The sequence below is a fragment of the Sebastes umbrosus genome, chromosome 8, assembly GCF_015220745.1.
Source record: "Sebastes umbrosus isolate fSebUmb1 chromosome 8, fSebUmb1.pri, whole genome shotgun sequence".
NCBI classification, from domain to species: Eukaryota; Metazoa; Chordata; class Actinopteri; order Perciformes; family Sebastidae; genus Sebastes; species Sebastes umbrosus.
The window spans coordinates 35,689,591-35,710,722 of NC_051276.1; the positions used below are offsets into that span (position 1 = coordinate 35,689,591).

The following is a 21,132-nucleotide window of genomic DNA, read 5'->3' on the forward strand; positions in this document are numbered from 1 at the left end:
TAGGGCTGTCAATCGATTAAAATTGGAGCGTTATTTAACCTCCTTCATGACCAGCTAGTATAACGATTGGTACTGATGGATTTTTCAGGTTTGCTAATTTCCTAGCTTTAAAACTGAGCCACTACAACCTCAAAAAATCACAAGTTGCGCTAACGAGTGGCGTTAAAACAAATTTGCAATAATGTGTTATTGGGTTAATTTTGACAGCCCTACTTTTTTTATTAAACCAACTTTTCTTTAATGAATATAACTCGTCAGTGCGTTCCTTCCTTAGTGTACGGTGAGCAATCCGTTTTTTGACCGCAGTGAAAATTTGTTTTTGAAAGGCTAAACGCCAACACATACGGGTTGAAGCAGAAAATTTCTTCAGATAAAAAAAAATGTTGTGAATTTTGGAAATGATTACATCGATCTTTTTTCAATAAATGTTGACTTTTGGACTTTACAACGTTCTGGAGTTAGTAGAATTGTTTGGATCACACGAGTCTGAAACAATCCTACGCAGCCACCCATCGGAATCTAAAGGGGCCCGTTCATGTGCCTCGTCTTTTGCGTGCTCAAATCCTCGTCATCAATGTAGACGCGCAGCAGCAGACTCAAACGCAGATAAAAATAGTTTTTAACTTTTGGAACGCTGCACCGCAGGTCATGTGACGAGGAACAACCAATCACAGCTGGCAAAGATCTTTTCTTTCTTCTGTAAATATGAGTCTACGGTGACTATCTGGAGGAGGAGTTAATCGTGTTAGTGCAGGACTACTCAGAGCTTTAGGATCCGTCTCACGGACTGTTTTACTGGCTTCACCCTTTCTGACCGAGAACGTCACAACATCCGGTTGAAGGGTCAAACTGACACAGAGAAATCTTTTGATTGTTTAGTCACTGAGGCTTTTACTGCTAAATTACCACAACTTCACGATCATCATCGCAGCTCGCAGGTTTGGTTGCTTAGTAACAGCAGGTGCAACAGGAGCGCAACCTCAGAAGCACATTGGAAAGAAAAAAACAGCGGCCACAGCTGACATTTTCCACACGCTTTTAGACGTGGCACGTGAACGGTCCCTAATTCTACTAATAGTATAATACTAATAATATTAGTGTAGCCTGTTATCTGACGCTGTGCTTTAAACACAATGAACAGACATGCAAAACAAGCATTTCAACGCTGATTTAGAATTCAAACGCCAACATTACGAATGAAGCTTCTATCTACTCGGTACAGCCTTACTCTATAACGTCGTCCGATCAAGAACTCAGGTAACACTGCCTTTAAGAATGAAGATATGTAGCCCAAAAAAACAGTATTTGTGATAATACATTTTGATGTTGATTTGAAGTTTGCCATTAGTCTGAGTGATGCAAAGAACTGAACGACAGCAACAAACCCCTCAAGGGTGTCATCAAGTTCTAAAAACGGCGCTATGGCGGGAAAATACAAACAAATGTAGTAAAAAATAGTTTGTATTGTTTTTAAAAAGGTCCTTAACGTATTTTCTGATTCATTGATGAGTGATGGGATCCTACAAGAACACACTGAGTTTATCTCACTAACTTTAACTGTGATGGTGACGGAGATCCTGATGACGGAGGAACGTCTCACTGAAAGGTTGGAGCCCTTTGGTTACACCTGTCCAAGCACACCTGGGCCGGTGCTAAACATGGCTTCAGTATAAACTATATATGTATTAATAATAGAAATGTAATTAATTCTGTTTCTAGTTTGACTTTCTGACAGTTGATATTAAACCATAAAGAAGAGGACATTAGAAGGACCGGACTAAAACAACCAGTCCTTTAATATTTGAAAACTGATTTGTGCGACTAACATATATAATAAATATATATCGTGTAGAGAAGTAAAGCTCGTAAAGTGTGATTGCCGCCTAACGTTCCTCGGCTCTTTTTATCTCAACAGTCTGGATCTGAAGAAATAAAAAAATAAAAGCTGATAACGATTTTATTCTAAAGGGGGGCGGGACTAGCAGACGGTGCTCACGGCCTCAGCGCTGCGATTGGCCGGGCCGGCTGTCAGTCAGTCACATACTGCTGTCCTGCAGGAGCGGCTCGATGTCCTCCGCGTCGCTGGTGGGCGTGGCCAGGGGGCTGGCGCTCTGAGCGTGTGCGGCGGAGGTGCTGCTGGATTTGCGGGCGGAGCAGGTCTTGACGTCAGCCAATCGGTGGTGGTCGGGGATGAAGATGGCGACGAGGAGGGCGAATAAGACGGCGCACGCTCCGAACAGGAAGGGAGGACCGGGGATCATAGACTTCTACAGAGAGAAAAAAAAAAATACATTAAACCTTTATTTTGAAAAATCCAGTCAAATCCAAAACTAGAATGTTATGAATACAAATCTATAAATGTTTGTGTAGAAACTTCAGACTGTCTACGTCGCTGCCGTATTTATGTCCAGATGTTGATGGAGCAGCTTTATAGCCCGGCACTGATCCATCCGGACTCCATTCAGAAAACAAGCATTTTAAAACTTGTCTGCTTGTCGTCATGGTAACAAGTAAAGCGAGGCGAGAAATTCGCTTTGCTCTTGGTGTGAATGCAATATAGAAGATACGCCCGTCCGCACGCGAGTAAACACACCAACGCACATGCAGTCTGACTGTAACAGCTCTAAAGATCTAAAGAGCACTAATGCAACAAATATTAAAGTGTAATCATTTCAGGGTGCATCTTTTTTATATGTTAAAGAGACCAAGAATCTTTGCCATCGTTCCTTCGCTTCCACTAGAAGATCTCATTCAAACATTCCTCAGTAAAATAACTAAATAACTTTACAAACAGACTGAGAGGTTGATGCAACACACTGGATACTCTCTCCCTCCCTCTTCTGATGGCTGTTATCTCTCTAATGACACACAACGACTCAGACGACCCGACTGGAGGACCGCAGTCTAAAGGATCCTTCAGGTTCAGGTAAGGTAGCAGCAGACTTCCTGTGTGTGTGTGTGTGTGTGTGCGTGCGTGCGTGTGTGTACCTCTGTGTTCTGTGTGGGTCTTCCTGCCACCGGCTGCATGTCGTTCAGCTCCACGTTGAAGAGGAAGAAGATGAAGCCGTAGAGAGCCGGACCCAGACCGTTACACAGACCTCTGATACCTGTGATCATCCCCTGGGCCACACCTGAGCACACACACACACGCACAAACACACACACACAGAGAGAAAAATCACACATTCAGTCTTCAAACATGCATCAAAAAAAAGAAACTTGTGCAGAAAAACAATCAGCACAAAGACACAAAGAAAGGCAATCCATGACTCCTGTCCTCCTCTGCAGCAGACAGGTGTACTGACCTTGCTGGTCAGGTGATGCACTGTGTGACACCAGAGCAGAGACTGCTGGGAAGGTGATGGAGGACATGGCTGCTACTGTTCCTGCTGCCCACATCATCCTGAAACAGACACCAGTAAAACACAATCAAACAAACTGAACTGAACTCAGAGGGATTTATAGTTTTATTGTCTTCAGGTGTGAAAGTGATATCATCTGATATGAGAGAAAACAGAAACTACAACAGGTATACTGTGAGAACTTGTCCTCACCAGGGCTCGGAGCCGAAGCCGTACCAGGCCAGCTGGAAGAGCTGGAAGCCCAGACCCAGAAGAACGGTGTTCTTATTACCGATGGTCCTCATTAAAACACTGAGGAAGAGAGTCTGACACACAGAGAGAGGGAGAGAGGGAGAGAGGGAGGGAGATTATGGTGCATGACGAATGAAATCAGACACAATCTTTACATTTCTCAGATATATGAAACTATATTAAAACATCTTAAAGTCTCCTTTGACATAAACAGTAATTGTACCTCTCAGAACACGGCTGCTGGTTGACTGCCGCCTCAATAACACAAACAAACTAACCGATGGAGGCAGCAGTAGAGGATGTAGATCAGCAGCCGTGTTCTGAGAGGTAAATTACTGTTTTAGTGAATGGAGTCTGGTGGCTTTGAAGAGAGGATAGATAACGTCTTCAGCTCCCCGTCAGAAAGGGCTGTCTGACAGCGAGGTAATCAGAAAACAGACAGTGAGGATGAACTAAATCCTCTGCGTTGGTGTCGGCTGGTTGTTTCTGTACCTGAGCGACTATAGAGAGGATTCCCACCATGGCGATGAAGGCAGCGATGGCTGCAGGAGAAAACTCAATCACCTGAAACACAGAGGAAATAATAATCAGACCCTCACAGAAACACCAGCATGTTTCAGAACAAATCATGGACTCTCTAAGGGGGAAACATCCTGAACATTTATATTGATGTCTTATAAACGTACTCTGATCACAGAGAACTTTAACATCCACCCTGCTCTTCTGTCAGCTGACGTCGCTGCATCTTTACGCTGCGTTCACACCAAACGTGAAGCAGATTATCGCCTCGTGTCACTCTAGACGAGCCAGAGGGGTTTTACCTCCATGGAGATAACAACACTGTTCATCAACCAGACGAAAATAAGCGCTACTGCTGCTTTGTACCGGTTGTGGAAGTCCCAGATACATCGGAGAACTTAACGCTGTCCTGTCTGGGTTCATAACATCTACTGGACTGAGCTCTAATCACTGTATCGAGCAGCCACGTCTCTACTGCGGTACGAACCCAAGATAAACTGATTGAGCTGTGATTTAATATCAATAAACGGATCAAAATGATGCTGAAATAACTACATGATGATGCTGATTAGTAAACAAATCTGAATTCATGCTTTGTCAGGTCTGTTACCATGACGACAAGCAGACAACTTTTAACTTGTTTTCTGAATGGAGTCTGGATGGATCAGTGCCGGGCTCTGCAGCTGCTCCATCAACACTCAACATGACGTCATCTAGGCATCATACATATATATAATAATATTATAAATAAATGGTTTAAAAATCCAACTGTCCACCTGTCTGACTCTATGAGTGTGTGTGTGTGTGTGTGTGTGTGTGTGTGTGTTACCTGTCTCAGGTAGAGGAAGAAGCTGGAGTACTGTCCGGCCTCAGGCAGGTAGGACAGGAACACTGTGACACAGATCAGCAGCACCGTGGTGTCTTTACCCACCCGACGCAGAGACTGAACACACAGAACAACACAGCTGTCAATCAATCAATCAATCAATCAATCAATCAATCAATCAATCAATCAATCAGCTGACACCCAGCACAAAGTACCCCAGAGCTCAGTGCTGCTCGCTGCCAGTGTGAAGGCCGTTCAGCTGCCAAAGATCACCGATCCATTTTTAATATTGTTATGAAAACAAACTAGTTTATTAATTATGTTTCTCTCTTCTGCTTTACTTCCAGCTCCGTCTGTAGCTGGTTTTCACACAGCTTTGAGAATTATCTCCTTGTGTTGTAGTCACAAACATGTTTCCTTCTATTTGTGCCAGAGCAGTTATTAATACAGAGGATATTTATGAAGTCCCATATCTCCCGCCTCAAACAGGAAACTAATAGTTTCTACTCCATTTAGGGAAAGAGTCTTTTTCTGAGGATTCAGGTCTGTTTTACAGCTACAACAACAAAAAGACCTCCTTCTCCTGTAATTCACATTATGTATCATATAACAAACTGCATAATATATATATATATATATATATATAAATCCTGCAGTATTGCTGTGATGTTACACCGTGTCAGACGCATCACATAAAGCCCGCTCATACACACAGCGTGGACTAATAGACGTGATGTTCTTTCCTCCTAACTACACGTGACCTTTGACCCCACTCCGCGGTGTTTCGGGAAACTCACGGCGAACGGGTCGGCCTGCTCCCAGGAGATGGGGAAGCCCCAGGACGTCAGCCTCATCTTGTCCGGCAGCGACTCGGGGACCACGAAGAACACGAAGGCGATGTCGGCCACGGAGATCACCGTGGCGATCAGGACCACCAGGCTGTCGCCGTACTCCGCCGACAGGTAGGCCCCGATGGCCGGGCTCGTCACCAAGCTGGCCGCGAAGGTTGCCGAGACCTGATGAGACACACACAGAGAGAAAGAACTTTACTGAGGAGGCCGGTTCGGTTTGTCAACTGAACTTTGGTTTGGACCAAACAACCGGACCGACACCTTCTTCTACAGGAAGACTCTGGTGTGCTTTGTCTGTTGTGGAAAACATCATTCAAAAAAAATAAATTATCATGTATAATATATATTATATACACTCACCGGCCACTTTATTAGGCACACCTGTTCAATTGCTTGTTAACACAAATAGCTAATCAGCCAATCACATGGCAGCAACTCAATGCATTACGTCATCTAGACGTGGTGAAGACGACTTGCTGAAGTTCAAACCGAGCATCAGAATGGGGAGGAAAGGGGATTTAAGTGACTTTGAACGTGGCATGGTTGTTGGTGCCAGACGGGCTGGTCTGAGTATTAAACTGCTGATCTACTGGGATTTTCACGCACAACCATCTCTAGGGTTTACAGAGAATGGTCCCAACAAGAGAACATATCCAGTGAGCGGCAGTTGTGTGGACGGAAATGCCTTGTTGATGTCAGAGGTCAGAGGAGAATGGGCAGAGTGGTTGGAGATGATAGAAAGGCAACAGTAACTCAAATAACCACTCGTTACAACCAAGGTATGCAGAATACCATCTCTGAACGCACAACACGTCCAACCTTGAAGCAGATGAAGACCACCCGGTACTAGCAAGGTGTACCTAATAAAGTGGCAGGTGAGTGTAAGTTCAAACAAGTATTCTATTCAACGGCAAAATAATTATAATATTTTCCGAGATTAAATTAAATTTAAAAGGAAAAACACAATTTTACAATAAAAAAAGAACGTGGATGTTCTCTGAGATCATAAAGTCAGAAGCCCTAACATCACCACATCGCTTCACAAGGTCGGATCAGCCTCGTCACACCGCAGACGCCGCCGTCTGCCGTGTATGGTCGTGTGTATATCCTGCAGCGGATGACCTAATCAAATTATACTTAAGGAGGATATACTCTGAATCTTAGCGTAGAATCAACAGATTATTTTCAACATGGTGAATTGGTCCTATTCAGAAGAAAACAACGTACGAATGAGTTTTTTCACGGAATTTACTGCTTAAATCTTGGAAATTCTGAGTTTTTCCTCAGGATATACAATTTTTTTAACATCAACGGGGAGAAACATGAGAGAAAACAGCGAGCCCAGCAGGGAGACAAAGACCACAATGCACTGCAGCAGCTTGACTCTGTCGGAGTCTGTAACCTCGACATCAACCACGCAGACGACTCAAAGAGTCCACTTGTACTTGTACTTCCTGTCCTGCCTGCAACCCCCGGTTCTCTGCAGAATCTCCATAATGGCAGGAAACACCATGAAGCAGCTCTCCACCCTCCATTATACGCCCACAATGGTCCATTACAGGAAGTGCTCCATTATGAGCACATAACTAGATACCATTCAGTGATGGATCTGAGCTGTGAGCTCCTTTATCTTTAAACCTGGGACAGTTAAGGCCACTTCCTGTGGCGGTGACTAACAGGCTGTAGTTACCAGTCCGTAGGCCGTGCTCCTCTCGTGCTCCTCTGTGATGTCGGCCACGTAGGCGAGATCACCGAGAAGGTCACGGCGAAGATCCCTGAGACGGAGATCAGAGCGAAATACCACCTGCACACACAGACAGGAAGCAACAGCTCACATATACAGATTTATCAAGTATTTAATCCTCTTATCAACATGGGAGTGGACTAATATGCTGCTTTATGTAAATGTATGTCTATATTTATTATTGTAAATCAATTAACAACACAAAACAATGACAGATATTGTCCAGAAACCCTCACAGGTACTGCATTTACCATAAAACAATATGCTCCAATCATAACATGGCAAACTGCAGCCCAACAGGCAACAACAGCTGTCAGTGTGTCAGTGTGCTGACTTGACTATGACTTGCCCCAAACTGCATGTGATGATCATAAAGTGGGCATGTCTGTAAAGGGGAGACTCGTGGGTACCCATAGAACCCATTTACATTCACTGATCTGGAGGTCAGAGGTCAAGTGACCCCTTTGAACATGGACATGACAGTTTTTCCTTGAAAAAATGTAGTGCAAGTTTGGAGCGTTATTTAACCTCCTTCATGACCAGCTAGTCTGACATGGTTGGTACCGATGGATTCATCAGGTTTACCAGTTTCATATGATACCAGTATCTGACTTGTCTTCTGACTTTCTTTCGGAAATTTTTCAGACTTTTTTTTTTCTTCTTACATTTTTCAGACTTTTTTTGGACATTTTTCTTACATTTTTCAGAATTTTTTTTTTTTTTTTTTTTTACATTTTCTCGAACATTTTTCAGACTTTTTTTGGGACTTTTTTTTTGTTCCTACATTTTTCAGACTTTTTTTTTTTTTTTTTTTTTACATTTTTTTGAACATTTTTCAGACTTATTTTGGGACTTTTAATTTTAAAAAAATTAAAAAAAATTCTTACATTTTTCAGACTTTAGGAGAGTTTTTTGCTGGAAATTTTCCAGACTTTTAAGGGACTTTTTTTTTTTTTACATTTTTAAATTTTTTCAAACATTTTTCAGACTTATTTTGGGATTATTTTTTTTTCTTACATTTTTCAGACTTTTTTTGGATATTTTTTCTGGACATTTTTCAGACTATTTAGGGACTTTTTTTTTCTTACATTTTTCAGACTTTTAGGGACTTTTTTTTTCAGACTTATTTTGGGACTTTTTTTGGGGGGCATTTTTTTTTCTTACATTTTTCAGACTTTTTTTGGACATTTTTCAGACTATTAGGGACTTTTTTTTTTTTTTTACATTTTTTTCAAACATTTTTCAGACTTTTTTTGGGACTTTTTTTTGTTCTTACATTTTTCAGACTTATTTTGGGACTTTAAATTTTAAAAAAAAAAAAAATGTCCTACATTTTTCAGACTTATTTTGGGAAAAAAGAAATTTTCTTACTTTTTTCAGACTTTTTTTACATTTCTTCAAACATTTCAGACTTTTTTTCTTAAATTTTTCAGACTTTTTTTGGACATTTTTCTGGACATTTTTCAGACTTTTTTTTTTTTAACATTTTTTTGAACATTTTTCAGACTTATTTTGGGACTTCTTTTTGTTCTTACATTTTTTAGACTTTTAGGGACTTTTTTAAAAATTTTTCTTGCATTTGTCAGACTTATTTTGGGACTTTAAATTTTTTTAATTTTTTTTCTTGCATTTTTTTTTTTACATTTTCAGACTTTTTTTCGGAGCATTTTTCAGACTTTTGGGGACTTTTTTTTTTTACATTTTTTCGAACATTTTTCAGACTTATTTTGGGACTTTTTTTTTGTTCTTACATTTTTTAGACTTTGTATTGGACACTTTTTCGGACAAAAACCCTCACACATTCACATATCTGGAAATAGATTGAAAATAGCCATGACAGTTTTTTCCTGGCCAAAATGTTGCCTAAGTTTGGAGCGTTATTTAACCTCCTTCATGACCAGCTAGTATGAGAGAGAGAAAGAGCAGCATTAAAACAGATATTTTATAAATAAAGTTTTTTTTTTAAAAATGTGTCTTCAGCTGTGATTTAGATCTTATATGCCATTTCTTCTTTAGATGGACATGAAACACTCCACTTCTGCTCATGTTTCATAGAAACAGATGAAACCTTTTCTATGAAGAACACATGAACAGTGTGCAGCTGAGCTCTGAGACCAGCAGCAGAGGAAAGCTGTGGTTTCTAGTTTAAACATATTTGCTGGGAGCTCTGTGCTTTGCAGGGAACATGCTGATCCTCAGACGCTCACATGAACAACATGTGACTGTTCAAACTCCAGCAGGCTGCTGCAGACTATCCACTTACTCTACCCTCTCACAGAGATCAGACCAGGGCTGACCAAAATCTACTTTCTGACTGGCCAAAGGGACCGTTAGATGAGAAATCCACCGGCCAAGCATATTTTTTACAGGCCAAAATAATAAATTGCTTTTTTGTGTCACATATAAATTAGTTTCAGTACATTTCATTGAGATAATGAAATATTATGTTGGATCAGTCAGATCCAGTTAAAGGTCAGTCCGATGTGTGAGAGGATGCCTCTATATGTCTGTATGGTCTTTCATTCTTTTAGCTTGTAGAAAGTCCTCTTTAATAGTAGATGTTATTTAATTAAGTTTTCACAAAATTTACAGATATCTTTTAGATATTTTTATGACTATTTTCACATATTTTTGAGACATTTTTCGGATATTCTTTTTACTATTTCTTCACAGATTTTATTAATAATATTCAGACTTTTTTCACTAATATTTTTTCAGACATTTTTCACATATTTCTGAATGGTTTTTCATGTTTTTGTAGAAAGTCCTCCTTACAAATAGATATTATTTAGTTTAGTTTTCACATATTTTACTAATATCTTTCAGAATTTGTTTTGATATTTTATATATATTTTTCAGACATTTTTCACATATTTTTGATATGTGACACATCGCGAAAGACTGCGATATTACACTCAGGTATTCTTTTGAGTTAGTTGAAAGAGAGTATCAGTAGAAAAATGGCACTTTAAAATCCCTTTTTTTTTGGAGCCTTTTGTGTTCAGTTTAATGTTCAATTAGTTTGATAAAAGAATGTTGGAAAGAATTTCCTTTTATTTATTTATTTTATTCAACAATCAATTTGTTGTATTAAAGTAGAATACTGAAAGCAGCAGAAAGGCTGACCTGCACTTTAATATCTGTTTAATTATTGCAAGTGATATCGTCACGATATTCAATAACGTTATCGTATATTTTCCTCATATTGTACAGCCCTAGTAAAGGCTACCAGAGGTGGGACCAAGTCATTGCTTTGCAAGTCATAAATAAGTCTCAAGTCTTTGCACTCAAGTCCCGAGTCTGAAATTTTGAGTTATGAGTCTTAAAAAATGTGCTCTTCACCAAATGTATACCGTTTTAACAACAAGTAAGAGTAGCTGGCACCACCTGGTGCTCAGTAATGATTATTATAAATAATAATCTCCGTCCATATTCGCACTCCTGAAAAACGGCAATCACACATCGCCGCCGGTGGACACGGGGATTGTCACAAACCGCTCAAACAGTACCCTTCCTCCTACAGATGCAGGATTTATTAACTGAACAGCTGCTAGCAGACAGAGACAACAAGCTCAGCGACGCCTGTAGTTCGTTATCCATGTTGAATTAATCGCTGGGAGTTGAGGCTGATATTTGTTTTTATCTGAAAAAAGGTCACGTGATGGGGGGTGTGACCAATCGTGACTAATAAGACCCAATCAGGAAGCAAACATGGGTGTCTGCATCATCGTTTTCAAAGGTCGCCCGTCCAGACTGAAACACAACCCAGTTTAAAACGCCAGAGTAGTGTGGACGTTCTCAAACCACAACGTATCAGTGTGGGTGTAACTGTAGACACGCTGTTGGGCTCACCAGGGGCTGATTCTCATGAAGGGGATGGGGGCGCAGGTGAAGAAGACCGTCATGAGGAGGAAGGACTTCCTGCCCCAGATGTCTGACAGTGCACCAATCAGAGGAGCCGACAGAAACGACAGGAAGCCCTAAAGACAGATACAAAAAAAAAAAACGTTAATACCAAACATGAAAAAAGTCTCCACACAATTAAAACAACTGAGAGTCAAAGTGGTCATGTTTTATTTCTTTTTTTTATTGTCGATCAAAAGAAAAATAACTGCAAACTATTTCTATAATCAATAAACAGTTTAAGTCGTTTTCAAGCAAAATCCCAAACAAATAATTCTCAAAAGTGAGAATTTGCTGCTTTTGTTGAGCTCTCTGACGACGTCGCCTTGTGCTGCAGGACACGGATTTCATCTCTGATTTTATAGACCAAACGATTAGTCAAGAAAATAATCAGCATATTTATGGATAATGACAGAAATGGTTAGTTGGTAGGGCATTTTATGCTTTTGTCAGACAGCCGACACCTCAGAGACAAGAAGAAGGGACGAGGAATGACATGAAAAAAAGGGCAGGACGAGATACTGAGGTTTCAGTTCCTGATCTGATGATCTGTGATGCGTTGAGAGGTCTTACCTTCACGCCGTGAACCAAGCCGTTCATCAGGAAGGTGTGCTGAGGAAACGTCTCATGAAGGACCTGAAACAACAAAAAGAAGGTCACGTCGATATCTCTTTAAAAATATATACACTACTGTTGAAGATGTATTAATGTGCTGCCACAGAGCTGAAATGTGTCCAGTCAGATGTGTGAGGGGACTACGCTTTCATTCTCTGTCTCTCCTCTGATCGCTGTGGGTCATTGAGGACGGAGGCAGAGCTTTGGACGGTCAGAGAGACGACACTCAGCAGTCCGCTAGCTTGTTGCTCTCACTACCAACAGCAGCTGCTCTGATTCAACAACGTTGAGCTGAAAAAACGTGCATGTAGGCTGAAATCCAACGGTGGTGTTGTTCTGTCGGGAGATGCAGCGACTTCTTGTTAAACCAAGTAAGAGTAGGAGAGCTATGATGAGTAAGGAAACGAACGAACGAACGAACGAACGAACGAACGAACGAACTAACTAAAGTCTGCTAGCCACTAAGCTAATTGAAGAGTGAGTGAGGTGACTGTTACATTTCTTTGGTACACCTATTTTATTCTTACGGTTGTAAACATGTAGGCGGGGGTGGAGAGAAAAACAAATAATCAACAATCCTGCTTTTCATTTCGACGGTCGAGATCGGAAGCTAATTTTGATTGATTTCCAGTTTTGAATGAAAAAGGTGACACCCCTAGTAATGTACAGAATGTAAACAGCTTCATGTCTTCACAGCACTTTGAATGATTGAACTATTTAGACATCAACCGTCAGTCAGTCTGGACCTTCTTATATTCTCTCTCACACACAAACATGTTGGTGTTAAAGCGTAGTAATGGGTCAGCTGTGTGACTAATTCAGAAAACGTACCAAGGAAATGCATTACTGCGGATATCTGTCACACACTAGTAACACTCTGATACATCAGCACTCAGACCTGCAGAGGTTATCTGCTACAGATGAAGAGAAAACAGGACAATCTGTCTTCCTGACTGAGGCTCCACAAGCTTTATTAAACTCATTTCACCCTGGAAACAAACTACAGCAATACTCCAACATGTAGGAGAACATGCAGGTTTGCTTTCCTTCTTGAAGTCAGACGTTTCAGATAGATATCATTTAATCTCTGTGTCCAGTACAGAGATAGCTTAGCACAAAGACTGGAAGCAGGAGATTTCATCAAAGTTCAGCTGCCCTTAAAATGTCCGACAAAAGTCTGTATGCCATAAGGTCGACTTGTCCTTTTATTTAATCTGGCTCAACCTGTGCAGGTCATACAGATGTGTAAAGGTAGAAAGTCCACATTCCTCATCGGAGGACAAAAGTATTGTCTCTGTGAAAACTTTCCCCGAGTTGTAAAATCCTGTCTCAGACTATTTTAAACCTTCAAACTCATTGATCTGTTCCTAAATCTGGACTTCATGGAGCTTCTCATCTGTACCTGTGTGCTATTTTTGGTCTGAAAGTTGCCTTAACCTTTTCCACTCCTCCTTCTTTAGGGGGGGACAGGGGGTCTTTAAGGGGAGACAGCAGGTCTACTATGGGGACTAACATCATCACACATGAATACAGTTGCAATACAATCACCCAGTGTCCCTCATACTGGGCCTCCCAAGCACATATGTAGCATCAATAACAGATTGTACTGTATTTGTACTTACACTGCGAGGAAGAACATTTTATTGCAATGGATTAATGACAAAGTACCGACTGTTAACGTCTGGCAGAGAGTGCTGTTAGATTCAGAGCCATTAGAGTACTTTACATGTATATTACATTCAGAAACAGACCAGTTGTTTAACATTTGGGTTTAGTCTTTTGTACTTTTTCTCTCTCATGTGGATCCATAATGTCTCCATCTTCTACTTGTAAAATGTAAAACACTAAATAAATCATCTCTTGTCTTTTGTTGTGGTTGTATTTAACAGACAGTCGCCACAGACACAAAGGAGATTTCTGAAAAGGACAAAAAACGGAAACTAACTAACTAAACCTTTCAAAGTTTATACTGCCATGTTGAATTAAGACACACTGAAAATGTGTCTACTTATCCTTTAATAAAAGAACCCGTCCACCTCTTCACAGAGAGACGTGTAAGCAGGTGATGGACCTACAGACATCCAGCTGATGAGGCGATGTGTGTTGTTGATGTTGATGTTGGGCATGCGTTTACTCACGGTCAGCATGGGTGTGGTCAGCAGCCCCCAGGCGAAGAACTCCAGGAAGATGACCACCACTGCATGAGTCACTCTGGCTCGGCCTCGGCCGTGCTGCGGCGAGAAGACGGGCAGAAACATTAACTATTCATCCTCACTTCCTGTACAATCTGATTAAAACTCCTGTCTTCTACAGTATACCGCCCTTGTCCTCTAATATCTTACTCCAACATGATGTCTGCTTGCTCACATTCTCTACTGACAGTTTCTACTGTAGTTCTCAATTTCAGATGTACTCAATAAGAGACTTAAAAAGCTACAGGAAACTAAATCTACAGTCATGTTTTTCCAAATGCATATACAGGTACAGTACATAGAGTATGCATAGAGTAGTCTTATCAGATCTAAAGTTACATTGTGATATTTCTGAAGAAAGTCTAAACAGCAGGTTGGTAGAGCCGTTTCTGTTATCAGTATAGGAAGTTTAAAAAAAGCCATAACCACAATGAAAGGGGAGTTTTTTATTGCCCCAGTGCTCGATCATGGGTGATCTCATGATGGGTCTCTGTAAACTAGAGAGTACGGTCTGGATATGTAAAGTGTCTCGAGATCATTTCTGTTATGATTTGATGCTATATAAATAAAACTGAATTAAAAAACAAGAAGTTACCCAAATAAAAATCAGCAGTTTCACTTTGTTCAACCCTCCAGGTAACTGTTTAGTGTCGGTGAATTAACATCATCACACATGAATACAGTTGGACTCATTGTACCCCTTTGAAATTCAACAAAATTTAGCCTAACTTTGGAGCGTTATTTATCCTCCTTCCCGACAAGCTAGCATGACATGTATGATACCAATGGATTCATTAGGTTTTCTAGTTTTATAGGATGTCTGTAGCTCTAAAACTGAACCTGCTACAGCCTCTGAAATACAGTAAAGTCGGTCTGGATCACAGGTCTCAGAGGGTTAAAGCCACAGCCGGCACCTTTGAACTACAAAATAAACCCTGACTTGAAAACAATCTGGTCTGGTCTGTTTTTTTATCTCCCAAATAATTCATCAAGGAGCTGCATGGCTTCACAGGAAACAATGTGATGTGGTTGCATCAGTAGCGTCAGTTAAAAGAATTGCTCTGCATAGAGAGCTGCAGGCAAACTCTGTTCAGAGATCTGTCAAATGTACGTGAAGTCAAAATGAAACTACTTCAGATCTGGAACGACTGAAAATTAATCTGAAACAAGTTTCTAAGTCCTGTACATGTAAACAAAGACACTGATCTGTCTTTTGGGTTTTAGACTGTTGGTCGGACAATTTAAGATGTTTAAAGACTTGATTAACCAGTAAATGATAAATAACAGACTATGAAAATAATAGTTGCAGCACTAGAGACTCTTTGGATGTGAAGCTGAATGTGTTTTGCATCTCAAAGAAATAGTCCCGTGGAAAGTTGGATGAATAAAAGGATTATATGCAGACGTGGTTACTGTCATTTGCATGATGCATTCACTGACAGGACAGTATAGCTTATTTATTACTTACTGAGCTTATATATTACAATAGAAGGGAAATTCAGTAGGTCTTATTTATTTCTATCAGGGCTGTTAATCAATTAAAATATTTAATCACAATTAATCGCATGATTGTCCTGAGTTAATCATGATTAACCTTACATTTTTTATCTGTTTAAAATGTAACTTAAAAGGAGATTTGTCAAGTATTTAATCCTCTTATCAACATGGGAGTGGACAAATATGCTGCTTTATGCAAATGTATGTATATATTTATTATTGGAAATCAATTAACAACACAAAACAATGACAGATATTGTCCAGAAAGCCTACAAAGGTTGACATGAAAGCTGGATGAATAAAAGGATTATATGCAAACATGGTTACTGTCATTTGCATGATGCGTTCACTGACAGGTCAATACCCCTTATTTATGACTAACTGAGCTTATATATTACAGCAGAAGGTAAATTCAGTAGGTCTTATTTATGACTAACTGAGCTTATATATTACAGTAGAAGGTAAATTCAGTAGGTCTTATTTATGACTAACTGAGCTTATATATTACAGCAGAAGGTAAATTCAGTAGGTCTTATTTATGACTAACTGAGCTTATATATTACAGCAGAAGGTAAATTCAGTAGGTCTTATTTATGACTAACTGAGCTTATATATTACAGCAGAAGGTAAATTCAGTAGGTCTTATTTATGACTAACTGAGCTTATATATTACAGCAGAAGGGACATTCAGCACACAATGACTGCACTGTTTGAAAGCTGTAAAATGAGGAGCTATGGAGGAATCAATTACATGCGAATTTAACAGAAGAAAAAAAACACCATTAAACGCTGTTTAGTTTGGAGTGTTTAACTTTGAAAACAAGCATTTAAAGCTAACTAAGCTAAGCTAGCTACATGTCTCCAGGTGTGAAAAAACTGTCTTCAGGTAACATCTGAACTTCTCCGAAGAGAAAGCAGTGATAATGTAGCACATATGAAGGAATTAGGAAAAAATTCTTTACAAAAATTAAATGTAAACAAGATTTTGATTCCCTCTCTGGCCAAAACAAAATACAACATCTACTTGGAGAAAATAGTGTCATCAGCGTAAAAGCTGCAGGATATCAGTGCATGTCACAGCCTAAGAGACAACCACAACAACAACACATCATAGATAGTAGTCTGATAGTTATTAACCTGGAGTAAACAGGCTGCTAGTTATTAACCTGCAGTCATTAACCTGGAATAAACAGGCTGCTAGTTATTAACCTGCAGTCATTAACCTGGAGTAAACAGGCTGCTAGTTATTAACCTGCAGTAAACATTAACCTGGAATAAACAGGCTGCTAGTTATTAACCTGGAGTAAACATTAACCTGGAATAAACAGGCTGCTAGTTATTAACCTGGAGTAAACATTAACCTGGAATAAACAGGCTGCTAGTTATTAACCTACCTGCAGTAAACAGGAGCTAGTTATTAACCTGGAGTAATCAGGAGCTAGTTATTAACCTGGAATAAACAGGCTGCTAGTTATTAACCTGGAATAAACAGGCTGCTAGTTATTAACCTACCTGGAGTAAACAGGCTGCTAGTTATTAACCTGGAGTAAACATGAGCTAGTTATTAACCTGGAGTAAACAGGAGCTAGTTATTAACCTGGAGTAAACAGGAGCTAGTTATTAACCTGCAGTAAACAGGAGCTAGTTATTAACCTGGAGTAAACAGGAGCTAGTTATTAACCTGCAGTAAACAGGAGCTAGTTATTAACCTGCAGTAAACAGGAGCTAATTATTAACCTGGAGTAAACAGGAGCTAGTTATTAGCCTGCAGTAAACAGGAGCTAGTTATTAACCTGGAGTAAACAGGAGCTAGTTATTAACCTGGAGTAAACAGGAGCTAGTTATTAACCTGCAGTAAACAGGCTGCTAGTTATTAACCTGCAGTAAACAGGAGCTAGTTATTAACCTGGAGTAAACAGGAGCTAGTTATTAACCTGGAGTAAACAGGAGCTAGTTATTAACCTGGCGTAAACAGGCTGCTAGTTATTAACCTGCAGTAAACAGGAGCAAGTTATTAACCTGCAGTAAACTGGAGCTAGTTATTAACCTGGAGTAAACAGGAGCTAGTTATTAACCTGGAGTAAACAGGCTGCTAGTTATTAACCTGCAGTAAACAGGAGCTAGTTATTAACCTGGAGTAAACAGGAGCTAGTTATTAACCTGGAGTAAACAGGCTGCTAGTTATTAACCTGCAGTAAACAGGAGCAAGTTATTAACCTGCAGTAAACAGGAGCTAGTTATTAACCTGGAATAAACAGGAGCTAGTTATTAACCTGCAGTAAACAGGAGCTAGTTATTAACCTGGAGTAAACAGGAGCTAGTTATTAACCTGCAGTAAACAGGAGCTAGTTATTAACCTGCAGTAAACAGGCTGCTAGTTATTAACCTGCAGTAAACAGGAGCTAGTTATTAACCTGCAGTAAACAGGAGCTAGTTATTAACCTGGAGTAAACAGGAGCTAGTTATTAACCTGGAGTAAACAGGAGCTAGTTATTAACCTGCAGTAAACAGGAGCTAGTTATTAACCTGGAGTAAACAGGAGCTAGTTATTAACCTGCAGTAAACAGGAGCTAGTTATTAACCTGGAGTAAACAGGAGCTAGTTATTAACCTGGAGTAAACAGGAGCTAGTTATTAACCTGCAGTAAACAGGAGCTAGTTATTAACCTACCTGCAGTAAACAGGAGCTAGTTATTAACCTGCAGTAAACAGGAGCTAGTTATTAACCTACCTGCAGTAAACAGGAGCTAGTTATTAACCTGCAGTAAACAGGAGCTAGTTATTAACCTACCTGCAGTAAACAGGAGCTAGTTATTAACCTGCAGTAAACAGGAGCTAGTTATTAACCTGCAGTAAACAGGAGCTAGTTATTAACCTGGAGTAAACAGGAGCTAGTTATTAACCTGCAGTAAACAGGAGCTAGTTATTAACCTGGAGTAAACAGGAGCTAGTTATTAACCTGGAGTAAACAGGAGCTAGTTATTAACCTGCAGTAAACAGGAGCTAGTTATTAACCTGGAGTAAACAGGAGCTAGTTATTAACCTGGAGTAAACAGGAGCTAGTTATTAACCTGCAGTAAACAGGAGCTAGTTATTAACCTGCAGTAAACAGGAGCTAGTTATTAACCTGCAGTAAACAGGAGCTAGTTATTAACCTGCAGTAAACAGGAGCTAGTTATTAACCTGCAGTAAACAGGAGCTAGTTATTAACCTACCTGCAGTAAACAGGAGCTAGTTATTAACCTGCAGTAAACAGGAGCTAGTTATTAACCTGCAGTAAACAGGAGCTAGTTATTAACCTGCAGTAAACAGGAGCTAGTTATTAACCTGCAGTAAACAGGAGCTAGTTATTAACCTGCAGTAAACAGGAGCCAGTTGAAACTAGTTATCTATGTTGAGTTAGCTGACTAGCTAGCTGTAGCAGCTAACTAGCATGCTACAGCTAGCTAACGGCTAACGGCCATGACATATCCATTGTTTTCAGCGCATCACATTCCAGCTGCTGTCAACTGATTAGCTTCAGTTAGCTTCAGTTAGCGGACCGTTGCTAACCAACCGGTGCTAACAGACCGTAGCTAACTCACCGAGCTGCTCCTCATGATGACGTCGCTGTCCTCCGTCCCGGTCCCGGGTTTGTCCCGGTTCATCTCACATGGTGTTGGGTCGATGTTCAGACTGAGTGTCCGCTGCTCGGCGTCCTCCTGATGGGTCTCCGTCTGTTCCAGGATGTCCCGCTGCTGGGTGAGGGTTACAGCTCCGAGGCTGCGCTATCATCAGCTCTACTGCGGTTAAACTAGAGCGGTTAATACCCGGGACGGAGCGGTTAATGCCGGGACAGAGCGGCTCGTTGGAGGCTTTCACACTGAAAACATTCCTCCGCTCTGATTCTAGTGATGTGTCAGTTACGAACGAGTCGGTTCAAAGAGCCGACTCTTTTAAGTGAACGATAAGATCCGGCTCTTTTGACTCCCGTCTGAGGGCCGTTTTTTTTTTTTAGTTTTTTTTATTTATTGAAGGCAGAATGATAGCATGATCTTCTCCGCGCCATGGGCACAACATGCACTGACTGTCACGGCGTGGACACACATACAACGTCAGGAGCGCGTGACGGCTGTGTGGCGTGTTGTTTTTCATTGTGGCACCCATGTTAACAGATTAGAGCAGCCACACTGCCCGCATGAGACGCGCGTCTCAGCTGCGTCTCTTTTATAGAATAGAGGTCTCGCATATTTTTTACGCGTGCCGCGCACGTCTCACAGCAACAACAGACAGTGAAGGTGATCTATTGACAGTATATTGACATCATATCAGCTACATTACTACAGTTTACATGTCTAGACATCTGTAGAATATGTCACAGACAGTGAAAGTGATCTATTGACTGTATATTAACATCATATCAGCTACATTACTACAGTTTCGAGGTCTATCTGTAGAAAATGTTACGGAGATGAAAGGAAGTAAAAACTTATTTTTAAATCAACACTTCCTGCTTTCATTTCAAAATAAAAGCCGTCAATTGTTTTTTTCTGTTGACAGAAAAAGTGCGGTGCATGGAAACGGAGCAACATGTAAAATTATGATATTCTGGAAATTATAAGGATTAGTATAATTATATTGAATAATTTAAGTGATATATGTGAACACATACTAATCATAGGTCAAAACAGCTAAGGCTAAATTTGGCTGAATTATAAAAGGCAGAAGGGAAGTATAACGAAGAGCCGTTTGGGAGCCGAAAGAGCCGGCTCTTCTTGGTGAGCTGAGCCAAATGATCTGGATCACTAAAAAGAGCCGGAATTCCCATCACTATCTGATTGTAATTTAAGTTTGTCAGCTTGTTTTAATCACCGGAGTCTCCCGGGTGGGCGGCGCTGTCGCCTCATTGTCGTCAGTTAACGCAAGACGCCGCCCACGGGATGGCTCTGGTATAAAAACGAACCACCTTTTCCCCGGCTAAAACTGAGCTGTTCTCAGATCAGCTCTTCAGGTTCCATCCTCCATCACACAGTAGATGTTTATTTATTTATTTATTTATTTTATTATTATTTCAAACTGACAGTATCCATAGTAACAGCAGAAAACATAAACAAAGAGCTGTGCCAAACATAAAAGGACAACAGAAATGAAACAAACAAACATAAAATAAAAAAAAACACACAATAAAAAAGAAAAAGATAATAATAAAAAAAGACCACGCGAGAGTATGACAATAATTTCACTTAAAAACTTTAAAGATATTGCATACATTCATTGTTTTCATTGCTTTTTTGTTTTGTGAAGAAGAAATTGTTGACAGATATATTTCCATTTCTTTCATAAATACAAAGAAATTAGGCTTTTTTGGGGGTAAATTTACACTTGTGAATGTGGAACTGCGCAAGAATTAAAAT

The 21,132-nt window shown here is 40.1% G+C and overlaps 1 protein-coding gene across 1 annotated transcript; it reads right to left on the reverse strand.

Moving 5' to 3' along the window:
• Positions 1–1,939: 1,939 nt before the first annotated feature.
• Positions 1,940–19,619, reverse strand: mfsd14bb (major facilitator superfamily domain containing 14Bb). Its single transcript, XM_037778361.1, is given in 13 exon segments — positions 1,940–2,267; positions 2,989–3,131; positions 3,306–3,403; positions 3,555–3,667; positions 4,086–4,157; positions 4,942–5,055; positions 5,736–5,954; positions 7,480–7,535; positions 7,538–7,593; positions 11,386–11,513; positions 12,010–12,072; positions 14,190–14,282; positions 19,324–19,619. Coding segments are annotated over 13 exon segments (1,449 nt in total). The 5' UTR covers positions 19,387–19,619; the 3' UTR covers positions 1,940–2,036.
• Positions 19,620–21,132: the final 1,513 nt, after the last annotated feature.